This window comes from Galeopterus variegatus, unplaced genomic scaffold (assembly GCF_000696425.1).
Source record: "Galeopterus variegatus unplaced genomic scaffold, G_variegatus-3.0.2 Scaffold495, whole genome shotgun sequence".
NCBI lineage: Eukaryota > Metazoa > Chordata > Mammalia > Dermoptera > Cynocephalidae > Galeopterus > Galeopterus variegatus.
The window spans coordinates 322,409-337,308 of NW_007726606.1; the positions used below are offsets into that span (position 1 = coordinate 322,409).

Genomic DNA, 14,900 nt, shown 5'->3' on the forward strand with positions numbered 1-14,900 from the left:
AATAGTTATCCTCACAATTCCGAGAGTAGATAACTAACATTCATATTTTACAAATGAGGAAACTGAGGCTCAGAAATGTTAAATGGTCCAAAGTCAGTGTGCTTTCCAGCTGCTTCTGCCTGGTATTTATTGTTCAAAGCTTAGGAGTTGGGTTAGAGCCCAGGACTTAGGTGGCCAAGATAAACTGGCTGTTGATACATTAACCATCTCAGCACAGCTCGTACCCATCCCCGAATAAGACAATTAGGGTGGAGGATGTTCTTAGCAGTGCCATTTGCATCACTCTTCATGCCATTCCAGGTGTCATGTTATTCTCCTTTACCTTACTTAAGTATCACAGTCTAGACTAGAATTCCCAAGTTAACCATGTGTTTTATGGGACTCTTCTTATCTGAGTAGGCATGTGGCCCTGGTGTTCCCGACTTTATGTTCTTCAGAGGACCTAGATCTAAGAAATGATACTATGAAGGGTCTTCAAAAATTTAATGGAAAGATTACTATTATCTTTTAATTATATTTTCTACAAACTTTTAAAAGCATGCTTGTATTCACACTCTGAAGTCCATCCAGACTTAAAAGTTGGAAATGCCCCATAAATACAAGGCAAATTGGAAAGGCACCCTGAGCTATCCTTCCAGACTTGTGCCTTGAGGAATGTGTCCAGTGGAATGTGATGGCTTCAAATCCTGGACCCTCTAGTCCTTCTGATTTCTTGCAAGGAGGGATCTTGGGCTTTGGAGTCAGACTGACTTGGGGTCAGTCCTTACCCCACTTCTTAGCTCTGTCACCTCTTGAAAGATGCTACATTGTAAAATGGGGAGAATATTGCCTGTCTTTCAGTTGTTGAGAATTAAATGAGATGGTGTGTGTAAATGCCCAGCTCACGTTAGGCTCTGAATAGACAGTAGCCATTATTAGCATCATTATTATTACTAGTATGTGCCTTACTTATCTATAGAGTTTTCATGGTTACTAAGCCAGTGTTCTCTATGGGGCACAGGTTGGCCAGAGTCCAGTTGTATAAATGAGTCTTGCCTTGCTTTTGTACTTTCTATAAATGAATTGTCTTTAATTTTTGATGTGGGCTTGGTGGAATCATATCAGAACCTGAATGGCAGCTTTCAAGATAAAAATGTTGTCCTTTGCATGCTTGCCTGGGTCAGGCTTTGTCCTGGTATTTCATTTAGCACGCACATCGAAAGGAGATAATGTTAGCCTGAAGGCCCTTCGGAGCCTCTTCTCTGCGCTGAGTGAAACACAGCACAACCCCCAGCCTGCAGGTTTAGCAGAGTCCCAGCCTCACATCCTCCCCAACTTGGCAGTAAAAGCCCCGTTCTTCCATTCATCCCAATGATTTATATTCTCTCTGGGCGTCTAATATTAAACAGGGGAATTCCGACATGTTCCATAACACATTTACTGTAACTTGATACCATGAACTAAACGTGCTGTTATTTATCATTTCTTTTTATTTTCTCTCATTCCAGCATAAAGCCAAGGTAGAAGCAATGACCCTGGACCTCGCTCTGCTCCGTAGTGTGCAACATTTTGCTGAAGCGTTCAAGGCCAAGAATGTGTGAGTGTTCCAGTGCAGGGTTATAGATCATAATTTCTTGCTATTGTAATGTCTTTATCAGATGAACACAATTGGGAGAACGCAAGGCCGTTTTGTTGTCCTGGCGTCCAAACAGGAGGCTCATTTATATTGGCCCTGTTAAGGTGTACCATATTTTCTTGACTCTAAGTCACCCCTATTATGAGATGTGTCATCAATCTAGTAACAACTTCCCAGATTAAAAAAAAAAAGCAAAGACACTATTAAAGCACTAGTAAAAGTGGCTAATAAAAGAAGCCAGGCAATTGTAAGATGTGTGCTGATTGTAGACATTTTTCAGTGCATCTCAAAACTGAGCAAAATCATACTTTAATTGCATTCAGGAATAAGTAGCCTCAGAGCAAAGACACTATTAAAGCACTAGTAAAAGTGGCTAATAAAAGAAGCCAGGCAATTGTTAGAGGTGTGCTGATTGTAGACATTTTTGCAGTGCATCTCAAAACTGAGCAAAATCATACTTTAATTGCATTCAGGAATAAGTAGCCTCAGTTACCCAGTACTGCAGGGGGCTGAGGATCTGTGCGTGAGAGGGATCTGTTGTTTCACAAGGCTGTGATGATTTGACATGGTGTGTGACTTCAAAGACGTATACTCACATAGTGAGAAACTTACTCCGTTTTTTCATTCTTTTTCAGTCTTTCAAAATGCCTGAAGGAGAAAGCCTTGGTTAGGAGCTGGCATATTTGAATGCCATCACATCTAACTTTCCTTTCTAACTGGGGTGGGCGGAAGGGGGAGGAAGAGGAGACCTCAGACCCCAAATTAACTATGCTGTAATTACAATATTTTGTTTCCAAATGTTTATTTTTACAGTTACCTCATATTTAGGGCGAGCAATACTGGTTTCTCATTTAACATAGTGGTTTCAATTTTATTAATAAATAACTTCATTTCAGTGAGTTGATTCAAACACAAGGATTAAGTTAATAATAGTGCAGGTGGTGCCAAGGATAAGATAATTACACAAGTGGCACTGGAGGCACTGAATCTGGAAAACATTGATAAATGACACGCTGTCTTTGGGTTGGGCTCTGTTGGGAAGTTTTGCAGTTCTCCAAATAGATGCAGGATGTGAGGGTGGGGATCTTAAACCAGATATTCAAATGGTACTATGTGGAGCTGACCCCATAATGCTGCCCAGTATCCACTCCTTCTTGTGTCTCCTATAGTTTTTCAATCTGCTCTTTTAGACTATTTTTTAAAAGTTTGCTTTCTGAGGCTCTTTCTGGAGAGAGCAAGTGGTTGGAGTCCTTGAGGTCTGTATACTGAGTTGGGGTCTTTAGTGAGACTTGCATGATGCCCCACGTGCAGGTCCTGCCCTCGCCTGTGCTCACTCAAAGCAGCAGTTAGATAACATCCCCCAGCCAGGCAGCAGATCTGAGTGAGCCCTACTGTGTGCCCTTTGCAGTGCTTGGCAATGAGCAATTGCTAGCTGCTATCTCTTGCCAGAGCTATCAGAGAACCTCAAGTCAGGACGTATCAGTAGCTTTCAGGACATATGTTCATTTATTTTTGCATCATTCATTTCTCTATTTGTTCATTCACTTAATACACATGTAATGAGTGCCTCCAAAGCCGCACACATTCTTCTAGGCTCTGGGAACAGAATGGTGGCCATTAGAAGCCAAGTTAACCTCAAACAAGCCATAATCCCAGTTGTCAGCAAGTAGTGTTTTATTACTAATGGCAGACTCCTTAACCTAGCATGTCTGTGGTTGCTTGGGAGGGAATAGTACCAGCAGCAACAGCAGCAGAGGTAGCAGCTCAGTTACTGAGGGCTTGTTATAGGCCGCACGCTGAGACTATTTTGCATTCCTGTGGGGTAGATGCTATTATTATTTCCATTATACAGATGAGGAAAGTAAGGCTAGAGAGGATCAGTAATTTATATAAAAGTACATGGTAAGTAGAGGGGCTGAGTTAGCCACTCTAGGGCTTCATTTAACCACAATGCTGTGCCGTTTTTCATTTAAAAAATTCTAACTGTGATGGAAACTGAGACTCAGAAAGTGAGTGAGTTTCACAGGGTCATTTGGCAGGTGGGTGGCAGAGAGACTTTCAGTCCAGTTCTGACTTTCAAAAGAGTTCTGCTCTTTCCCTGATACTATGTGAGATCTTAGATTCACTAACTCTGAAGCTTCCTGCAATGCCTGTGTCTGACTGCACCGGAAGTGAGCAGCTTTTCCCAAGAGAACCACCTCTTGTGTAACAGGATCATCGTCCACGTCTTCATGGGACCATTAGTTTTTAACCGTTAAGTAGTTTGGAAATCATCATCAAATTCAAGTGACTTTTGTGATCACTACGCTCACACTCTTGGAGGAAGCTATCTCCCATTTTGCCCTAATCCTAGATTTTAGCAAATGACTGAATTTGTGTACTTCTAGGTTCAGAAACAAGGGTGATTTTCCTTTTAGAACACTCTGCAACACAAACTTCTTTGTATCTGTCTCTGGAGAGTACAGGATTTTACATGGCTTAGAGAAATACTGTAGTGGCGAAAATATGCATAAAAAAGCGAGTGATTTTACTTTTGAAATACTGCCAAAGTGAAGTCTCTCATGGATAGGCAGATGACAGTTTAGTACTTACAGGTCTTTAGATTCTGAGAACTGTCAGAAGTGAATTTAAGTGCTGGTGACTGGGCTGCCGAAAAAACATGTGTAGCTCTGTTCTTATCATCACCTCCCATCTTTAGACATTAAAATTTCCTTGTGTGTAAAACATAATGACAAATAAAAAAAAAGCTGCCAGGTCAGAACCAATCTGTTCTTGTGCTATTGTAGTGAGGAAAGGAAAAAAAATCTTAAATTTAAATTCCATGTGGATGTCCCCATGCAATATACCATTTCAAAGCCTGTATACAAGCAAGCCAGAGTGTCATCACACTCCATTTTCCTGTGCGTGTTCCCAGGTCATGTGTGTGTCCCTGCACTGGGACAGGCAGTATATTATCATGCAGTCTTAGACTGGAAAAGGTAGAAACAGATGCTAAAAATGCAAACACTGTGCAGAATGCAGCTCATTGTACTGTGGAACCACCTTCCATCCACCTTCTACAGGAGATGTAGTTCCAGCCTCTTCAGGGAGATCATCTGTTTTTGGAAGGTGGAGGATGGGAGACTAGGGACAGAAATCTATTTTAGAATGAGCACTGCTAATAATGATTGTATTAACAATAGATGCTAGCCAACTTTTTGTTTACTCTGTGCAGGGCAATGTGAAACACTTATATATGTATTCTTTCTTTAATTTCTTACAATAACCCTAGATGTTAGCCATTATTATTTCTGTTTTACAAGTAATAAAGTTGATGGACAGAGAGGTTTAGTGACTTTCCTAAGTTTAGCAAGTGATGGATCCACAATCTGAACCCAAATCTGTGTTGGTTATGTATTGTTGAGTGAAAAATTACCCCCAAATTTCATTGCTTAATACAATTTAAAAAAATATGTTTCTATTCCTTCTCCCTCCCCACCCCCCATCCCTCCTTCCTTCCTTTCTCTTTCTCTTGCAGTTTATTTAAATGAGGATTCAAATAAGCTCAATGCATTTTAATCTACAGGTTTCCTCTTAAAATTTTTTCCTTAACATTTTTTTAAATGTAACATATTTGTTTAAGGAACCAGGTAGTCCTTAAGAGATTTCTGTAGTCTATATTTTGATTACTGCATCCCTGTGGTGTCACATAACATATGCTTTTGTCTCCTACCTTTCCTGTGAGAGAGTGGCTGACTCTGGAGGCTTGATCAACTTCAGGTTTAATTTTCTGGTAAGAATACTTCATAGTTGGTGGTGTAGTCTTCCATCAGGAGGTCATATATACCTTGTTGCCAAAGCCAGTTTTCTCAAGGCTTAGCAGGTCCTGACCAGCGCACTCCTCTGTCCATTTTCTGTTTCTTTGCCCACTTTCATTTTCATTCATTTATTCTGTTATTCATCTCTCACTCTTCAGGGTGGTCAGCCCAGAAAGCCTAAGCCTGCTTCCAGATAGTTCTCCCCAGAATTAGCAGTGGTGGTGGTCGGCCAGTGTGTCTCAGGTCAAATTATTCTGGGAATTACTGGAAAGTTCCAAACCAAAGCCTGTGGTAAGTCCCAACCAAACTGAGTTTTGAAGGATAGTTTTGTTTAAACTGCAGTCCTGGACAAGAGCCAGATTCCACACTCCCTGCAGGCGGAGGTGTCTTTTGGAGTAAAAAGAGCTCGGACCTTTTCTAATCATTCAGGCCAAATACTGGAATTTTCTGTAATAGACTGGAAAATAACAGTATGTTGTTTGTGATGCTTTTGCACATTTTCATCCCTAGTTTACTGTAGCTGCTTAGTTTACTGGAAAATGCACATTTTGAACAGAGGCCTACAATAGTGCAACAGCTCCTAGTATGGTGCTCCATAGTATTTTTTCTTCTTCAAAAAATGTTTTACAGTTTGAGTTCCATATATCCTTGACAAGACAGACATCTGGATTCTAATCCTGGAATTCAAAAAGTTGGTGATGGCACATAATATAGGATATTCATTGCTTGGATTCCAGTTACCAGTTAACTCTTGTAACATTGACCAAGGGTTTCGATTCTTCCTGGAAATTAATTGAAATTGATAGGATATTCATATTAAAATAATTATGCGATTCTAAAGGTTTTTAGAACTTCAGTTTTGATCAGAAATTTCTATTTCTCTTTGCAACTTTGTCTTGAATATAATTTAAAGAAATTAGGCTTCGTTTCACTTAGAAGATAATATAGAATGGTGGTGTTTAAAGGAATGGTTAAAATAACGGTTTTCTTTCTTTACTTTGTAGACATTTGAGGAGAAAAATCTTTTAACAAAGTTATTTATTTTCGCTCTCTTCTAAATTACTTTCAGAACTCGACATCTACTAATCCCAGATATAATATTCTTGGATTCGTATTTCAAATTTTGCTGTCTTGAATCCTTCTATGGAAGTGGGTGGGCTATAAATTATAAATAAATTCCAAATTTGGAGGGATAAATTACTCTGAAGACCAACGTGTAAATTACAGATTAATCCTTCTTTTTTCTCCCCAGCTCAATTTTAAGAATAATGTTCTGGCCAACATATCTGCATTACTCTTTGCTCAACATGAGAAATCCATTTTTGGTATGCCTAACAGAGGATCGTGTTGCTTCACTTTTTTACACAGTATGAAAACTAAATGAAAAGAAAAACAGAGAGGCAGATTTTAGCTGTAATGAATGCTCTAAATCTAGATCTTAATTGTGATTTTTTAGGAAATCTTTAAAAAGTCTACAAGTTAATTTTTCCCTTCCCATACATTTTCCATCTTCAGGCATCAAAAAAATCATATTGTAAAATGTTTAGTATATCTCGAAACATCAGGGAAGAACACTTCTCTCATAAGTAAATTTTTTGCCTTCTGAAATTTAACTCTTTAGGGTTCGTATCTTTTTATATAATTCTTTAAAAAATATTTTAAAAATACATTATTATAAAATAATCTATTATTATAAAATAGATGATTTAATAAACTATCCCTTATCAAACAAAAGTACTAACTCAAAGCAGTATGGTGTCATGCAGGGGTTTGTAAACTTTAATGGGCCAGAGAGTAAATATTTTAGACTTTTCAGGCCATAAGATCGCTATCACGGCTACTGAACTCTGCCATCATAGCATGAAAACAGCCATGGACAATATGTAAATAGATGAGCAAGGCTATGTTCCAATGAAACTTTATTTATGAAAAAGGCAATGGGGCAGATTTTCCAGGGACCACAGTATGCTGATCCCTGGGCCACATCCCATACCCCTGGTATAGTAGAAAGAACACAGGTTTTGATGATCTTCAAAAATGTACACTTGGTGGAGAAGGATCATTATTAAATTAGTTAGGGGCCACTTTGCAATTAATTTCCAGCTCTACTACTTACGAGCTGTGTGGCCTTGAGGAAACTGCTTGGCATCTCTGGGCCTCACTTTCCAGAACGTTGTAAAATGGATTATCACCTACACTTTGTGGGATTGTTAAGGAGAATAGCTGTAATGCATAAAATAACCAGATAGTCTCGCTGCATCATGCCTGTGACTATTGTTAATATGCATTTGTTTCTTATCTTTACCCTAAAGTGATCTGAGAGGTTTTTAAGATACAGTATGATAAAATAGAAATAAGAACACTACTTTAAACAGGGAAAGGGAATAAACGTGGACTAGTAAGATGTGTTTAGAGAGGAAGTGTAGATCTTGTCAGGGTTTTCACTATTATTAAAAATTGGGCCCAAAAGTGAACTTTGAGATTCCTGGCAACCAAGAGAAGAGGGGAAATGAGCTTCCCATTGCCTGCAAGCTATAAACATGACAAGAGTCAGGCAGAAATGATTGTTACTGTAGTGATGCTCCACTGCAGATCACAGAACACTTACTACTCTATTGAATATTTGTTTTCCTGCTCTTTGTTATTCTTTATTTACGCTGATGCAAAGCCATGGACCTGAGGGATGACTCACAGTTCTCCTTCACAGTAAATTCCTAGATTCCATGTTCTTTGGCATTGCTATGTCTATTTCTCTTGGCTTTAGGCATCTTTTTCAGATGATTAGAGTTGCCTTTAGAGAAACCAACTTTGGTTAAGTGAGTTACAGGGGAATAAACTACAAATACTACAAATCCTTTTATATTCTAGGATACTAAAATACTCCATATGCCTTCTTTTCCCGTGCTTAAAAAATATATATTTTCTCACCTCATTATTTATTTAGCACTTACAAAAGTGCCAGAAACTGGGCACATCTCCGTTCTCCAGAGCCTTATCTCTTTCTCTTACAGTAGTTGTGATGTTTAAGAATTTTTTGATAACTTTGTATGATGACGATCTTCAAAAACATATCCTTGGTGGAGAATAATCATTATTAAATTAATTAGGGATCACTTTGCAATTAAATTTGCCAGAAAAAAAATTCAGTGAGCCCTTTTGCCATCATTAAAAGTTATCACCGTTAAGGAATAAATGAAAATATGTTTGAATTAACTACAACAATGTTCACCAAATAAACATTTTTGATTTCCCAACAGAATTCTCGGTTCAGCCATCACTATCGTGTTCATGAAATCAAAGTGATGCACTTTAATTGAAGGTGCAAAAACTCTTCCCTTCCAGGAAGAGTTAAAACCAAGCTTCAGAGGATAGGTACAATCACTTTGTGGGTACCATTTTCCACTCCTCACCCATCCCACCACTACATATATAGGCTAATGTTATGTCTTTAGTTCTAGCAAATAATGTTAATTTTGTTGCTGGTGTTAAACAATGGTGTTAAACTTAAAGACCTGGACTAGACAGGGGTCAGCAAAGTTTCTCTGTAAAGAAACAGATAGTAAATATTTTTGCTTTTATGAGCCAAATAGTTTCTGTGGCAAGCATTCACCCATTGTTGAGTGCATTGTTGAGTGAGACCAGGGTAGTGCAAAAGTAGCCACAGACAACATATATTTGACTGGGTGTGGCTGTGTTCCAATAAAACTTTACAAAAACAGAGAGTGGGTTGAATTTGCAGTTTGGCCTGGGGGTTGTGGTTTGCTACCCCCTGGACTATACCACACTGTCCCTTGAAATGTAACTCATTCTAAGAGCATCATATCTCATCATGAGAAATAAATGCTATTTTTCTTGGAAAATGGATTATGTTAGGTCTGGTCAAGATAAATAAGTATCTATAACCAATGTAGTGTGCATGGTTAATTTTGATTCTCTGCAGGAAGTACCCCATGATACTTAAGGGCTGAGAGAAGAGATACAGAGTTTGGGTAGAACAGTGTGCTGTGCTGAGTTTTGGAAATATCACCATAAGGGAAAGCAGGCCAAATAAGACAACTAAGTGTTGTTTAAATAATGGAGACACCAAAGCCCTAATTGGAGCTTTGAACTATATAATGATAATGATAATAATAATTGCTAATATTTATCAGCTATTTATCATGTGCCATGCACTTATATGCCATCCCATTTTATCCTTACAAGGAATCAGAGGGCAGGTCAAAAATGGTAGAAGAATGGCAGTGTCTTAAGGTGCAGTCTAATACAATGGTTATCCACATTTTACAGAGCAAGAAATTGTGGCTTAAAGAGATTAAGGGCCCCAAGATTATGCTGGATAGTAGGCGGTAGGGCTAGAACTTAGTCCAAAATCTGCTCTACCACTAAGCTCAACTTAGACGGGTGTTTGAACAACCAGAAAGATCTGTCTCGTTTGGGAAATACATCATGTAGAACACTCTGCTTCTGAAGTAGATTTGTCCCATTAACAGGATGGATGAAAACCACAGGGACAATTATTAAGGTCATGTCAAGGTTGGGGAAGATGCTTCTTCCAGCCAACTTTCTATCACCAAAAGGGAATTGTTTACTGAAATATATGTAAAGGAGGTGAAACAGACTCAATAGAAGAGAAGCTCATTCCCTCAATTAAGACTGTTATCCACCAAAGACGTAGAAGGTGTCTCTTCATGGATCCCATTTAAGCAGAAATGGCAGTTATTTACTGTCATTTGCAGTTGTCTTTTACTCCAGATGTTAGTGTTCATTTCCCATAGTTCTTACTTACCTTCAAAATGATGCTTATCAGGTAGACACAAGAAAACTAAAGGGTTGTTTTGCTATTTACACCTCTGAACTGCCAGAATGATTGCTCTCAAGTACAAACCCAGTCCTGACACTCTCCTGTTTGGTGATGTCCTCCTGCCTGAACTGAAAAGGCTACATGTGCTTGTGTTGCTCACTCAGACCTCTGAGACCCAGCCTCTTCTCCCCGTCATTTGTGGCTGTGTCTTCCCCACCCCCTGTCTTTATATTCCACCACTTACAGAGACATTGACAGGTCTGGATCCTGGCTGGGCCATTCCTTGTGCCACTCCCCTCCTGCCTGTCCATCACCTGTTCACTGGGTGACTTTGTGCCACATCCTCTCCAGAACCTCCTTTGTTCCCTTCCCTTTCCTTGCACCACAGTTGAATTGATGAGTCACTTCTTGGAGCATTAACATGCCCAATTGTCGTACTTGGAATACTTTGGAAAATACTTTGTACAAATACATCATACTTGAAATGCTTTTTTCTATATTGGTTTTTCTTTGTTAGACTGAGCCCAGAGGAGCAGAAACCTTGGCTAATTCATCCTGGCCTTAGCTCTGAATCTCTGTTCTACAACTTACGAAGATGGTGACCATGGCAAATTCCTCAATCTTTCTGATCCTCAGTTTTTTTATCAGTAAAAATAGGAGATGGTGGTGATACTATTCTGGGGTTGTTGAGAGGATTTAAGAACAGAATGTTTATAAAACGTAGTGCCTGATAACCTCATGGGCACTTACTAAATTTTAGCTGTGTCATTGTCATTATCATTGTCATCATCTTTTGCAATGATTACATTTACTGTATTACAGTAAGCTCAAGGAAATGGGAGGATGGATGGATGGATGGATGGATGGATGGATGGATGGACGGATGGATGGGAGGAAGGAAAGAAGGAGTGAAGGGAAGGAGAGAAAGACAGAAGTGGAAACACATAGTTCCATTTGGTAAACTGAACCTTACTTTTAAGGTGGCAATTCTCTGCCATTCGGTTTTTGAATTGGTAGCTCCTTGGGCAGTATGGAGGTTATATGTTTATAGATCTTGGGAAATAACTTTTAAAGTAATCACATTCAGGCAAGTAACATAAAGGTTCCATGCTAGGAATCTCTGAAAACATTTGTCTGTTAAGAGTCAGGGCTTCCCTGGTGTGGCCATGGACCATGTGGCCAAACCAGCCTGGCATTACTTGGAATGGACAGGGACTGCCACCTCTGAGCCCAGTCTATCAAGCCTGTTCTTTGACCCACACTGAGACCACCCACACAGCTGTCAATGCAGCGAATCCATGGTGTTAGGGTTAACATTTGGTTACTCTCAGAGAGCTCTTGATTTATATAAGACTTGGAAAAAGCATTTCAGTTTCTGTGGTTTGGAATTATGTTCCCAACTTGGCTTATGAATCCATCTTGGTTTTTCTCCTTGTACCATCCTAACCACCCCCATTGTCGTGTTGGAAATCTACGTTTATGTAATTGACATGTTGAGAAGTTGTGCTTAAACCACACTGAAATCACATCTTAATAACATGGGAGCCATCATTTTCCCCCAGTAAATTGTTGAGAAGCTAATCCTTGTCAGCCTAAAAACTTGAATGTACATTTGAAATAAATCGGCGGCACTACACTGTGGCAGCCTGCTGAAACTCCCCAAGGAAGATTATATTTTTAGTTGAACTACTTGTCACTGCACTGTGTTTTTAGAATCGTGAGTTCTTTCTTTTCTTCATTTGGGAAGAATCTCTTGGATACTTTGTCATTCAGAAAAAACATAAGTTGATCCTCTCAATTAGCAGCAGAGCTCCTCAGTTTGCCCTTTAAGCTTAAACTGCTGTAGTAATTCAGTTGCTGACTCCTAATCAAAAAGATATTTGAGCTGACATTATGCAATAATTGATAGCTGAAAACAGATAGGAGAAAAAAGTTTCTGGTTGTTTTAGAAATACAAGTAATGGGTAAGTTGACAAATTATATAGCTTTGGGAAACGTATTTTAGTGAAATAACCTATCTCCTAAAAGGAGAGCAATGCCTCGATTTCCCACATCAGATATGTAAATATTCAAGAGACTGTCCTAGTGGTTCTGCCACTTGGCTGTGTGCGGAATCATCTGGGAACGGTTAAAAAACACTGATGCCTGGCTGCTGTTCACAGACATTTCCGATTTAATTGTTCTGGGGTATGAATGGATGGATGGATGAATGGTTGGATAGAAGGAAGGAAGGAAGGGAGGGAGGAAGGAGGGAAGGGATTTTTCTGGCATGTGCACTGGTCTTTTGGACCTTTTTAAAAAGCTTCCCAGGCATTTCTCATGAGCAGCAGAGTTTGGAATCTGCTGCCGTACAGGCAACTGAGAACACACAGCACCCAACCAAGTCTCATGTCATGGTTATTCTGTGCCCAACTGGAGTTCAGGAGGGATAACAAATTCACCTTTTCTGCTCTCCTCTTCTCCCCTGATATAGCTAAGAGTGTAGACATAGGTCTCAAAAAGCCCACCATTATTTAGTGTGGTATGCTGGGCTTTGGAGTCCGACCAGCTCAGGTTCAAGTCCTGTCTGGACAACTGGCAGTTCTGGGTAAATTCCGTCACTCTCTGAGCCTCAGTTTCTTTGTCTGTGAAATGGAGTGTAATGGTGGGTCAGAGCAGCGTGCTGAGGATGAGTAGATATAGTGTTTATATGTCAAGGGTATACTAGTGCTTGGAGGAGAGTGGATCTGAGGTTAAAGGCAGTTACCCCTTGCTCACAGCCCTGTGCAGTAAGCTCAATGGGAGGTGGACAGCTCCCCCCAGACCCCTGATGCCTGCAGGGAGAGGCTCCGAGAGTTCAGAAAAAGGAAGCAGTGGGGGGGAGGGTGAGGATATTTGCCCAGGGTTGTCCCTTTATGATAGGGCTCCAATGCCAATGCCAGGATTTGCCTTTATAAATTAGTGGAGCAACCCCCCATCCTCCTGCTCTCCCCCTCACGTTTGGCCCTCTCAAGTCCTATATTGTATTTTCTGTGTTTCATGTGACTGTTCAGAAAATGTGGTGCTGAGACCAGACCTCTGGGTAGCTGATTTTAGTTTCCCTTCCTGGTAATTCTCTGGGAAGGTCATTCCACACAGAGTATATGATGATAACTTCTTTGAAACATACAACTCTTTTTTTTTTCTTTTTCTGATTTTAAAAGCTCTGCATAACTCTTATGAAAAAAAATTGAAATTATAGGCAAATGCACAGAATACAGCACCATCATTCCACCTTCCTACGCAATCCATGTTCACAGTTTGAACTGTATATTTCCATTTTTTCTCTGTTCTCATAGACTCTTACAAAGAAAAAAAAATAGGTCATGTTACCTGTATTCTTTTTATTAAAAAATCTTATTGAGATATAGTTCACATGCCATCAGATTTACTGTTTTAAGCATATAATCCAGTGGCTTTTACAAGGTTGTGCAAGCATCACTGCTATTGAATTCCAGAACATTTTTATCACCGCAAAAAGGAATTCCTTACCCATTATAGTCCCTCTTCACCCAGACACCTCCCTAGCAACCACTAATTTACATTTTGTCTCTCTGGATTTGTGTTTTTTGTGTCTGACTTCTTTCCCTTAACATAATGTTTTCAAGATTTATCCCATGTTTGACAGTTATCAGTACTTCATTCCTTTTCATGGCCAAATAATATTCCATTATATGGATATTCCACATTTTCTTTTTCCATCCATTAGTTGATAAACATTTCGGCTTTTTGTACTTTCTGGCTACTATGCATAATGCTGCTATGGACATTCACGTACAACTTTTTGGGCGAACTCATGCTGTCATTTCTCCTGGGTATGTACCTACTAGTGGCATTGCTGGATCACGTGGTAACTTTATGGTTAGCTTTTTGAGGAATTGCCAAATTATTTCCCACAGCTGCTGCACCATTTTATATCCCCACCAACAATGTGTGAGGGTTCCAGTTCCTTCACATCCTCACCAACACTTGTTACTCTTTTTTTCAAAATTAAAGTTACCCTTTTTTGTTACAGCCATCCTAGTGGGTGTGAATTGGTTATGTTACATATATTCTTTTATAACCTATTTTTCTTCATACTTTGTATGTCATAGGCATTTTTACATGCTACTAAATATATTTCTCTAATTTGAACTTCAAAACTTTACAATAATCTGTGGCATATAGGTAAAATTATTTGATCTTACATTGTTGGATGCTAGGTTGCTTTTTTGTTTTGTTTTTTTCTTTTTCTTCCTTTTTTTTTTTTTTTTTTTTTTTTTAATTANGTTTTTTTCTTTTTCTTCCTTTTTTTTTTTTTTTTTTGCTACTGTAAGTACTATCATGATGTCCTACACATGTATCTTTTTGGATCTCTTATTTTCTTAGCATAAATTCCTAAAGGGGGAGTTTTCTGGGCCAAAGCATATGAACATCTTTCACTACTGCTGCTCTATGAAACTAAATTACCCTTCAGAAAATTTATGGGTGACTTTTTGTTTCCTTCATCAAACACTAGGCAATATGGTTTTATTTTTAATTCTTTGCTATTGAGATCTGAAATATTATTTTTAAAACTTGCGTTTAGTTTATTACTGTCAAATGTTTATTATGAATGCAGGGTTTCTGATTATTATCGCTGAAGTTCTTTTTTCAGATGCTTGTTCATGTCATCTGAGCCCACCACTGC

General features: G+C 39.0%; 1 protein-coding gene across 1 annotated transcript in view; it reads left to right on the plus strand.

Annotated features, from left to right (window-relative positions):
* The window catches only part of WWOX (WW domain containing oxidoreductase), a 327,478-nt gene that overhangs the window by 282,710 nt on the left and 29,868 nt on the right, over nt 1-14,900 (plus strand). The window contains exon 6 of the mRNA XM_008569425.1: nt 1,488-1,576. Coding sequence (XP_008567647.1) covers nt 1,488-1,576 — 89 coding nt within the window. The remainder of the gene's footprint in view (nt 1-1,487; nt 1,577-14,900) is intronic.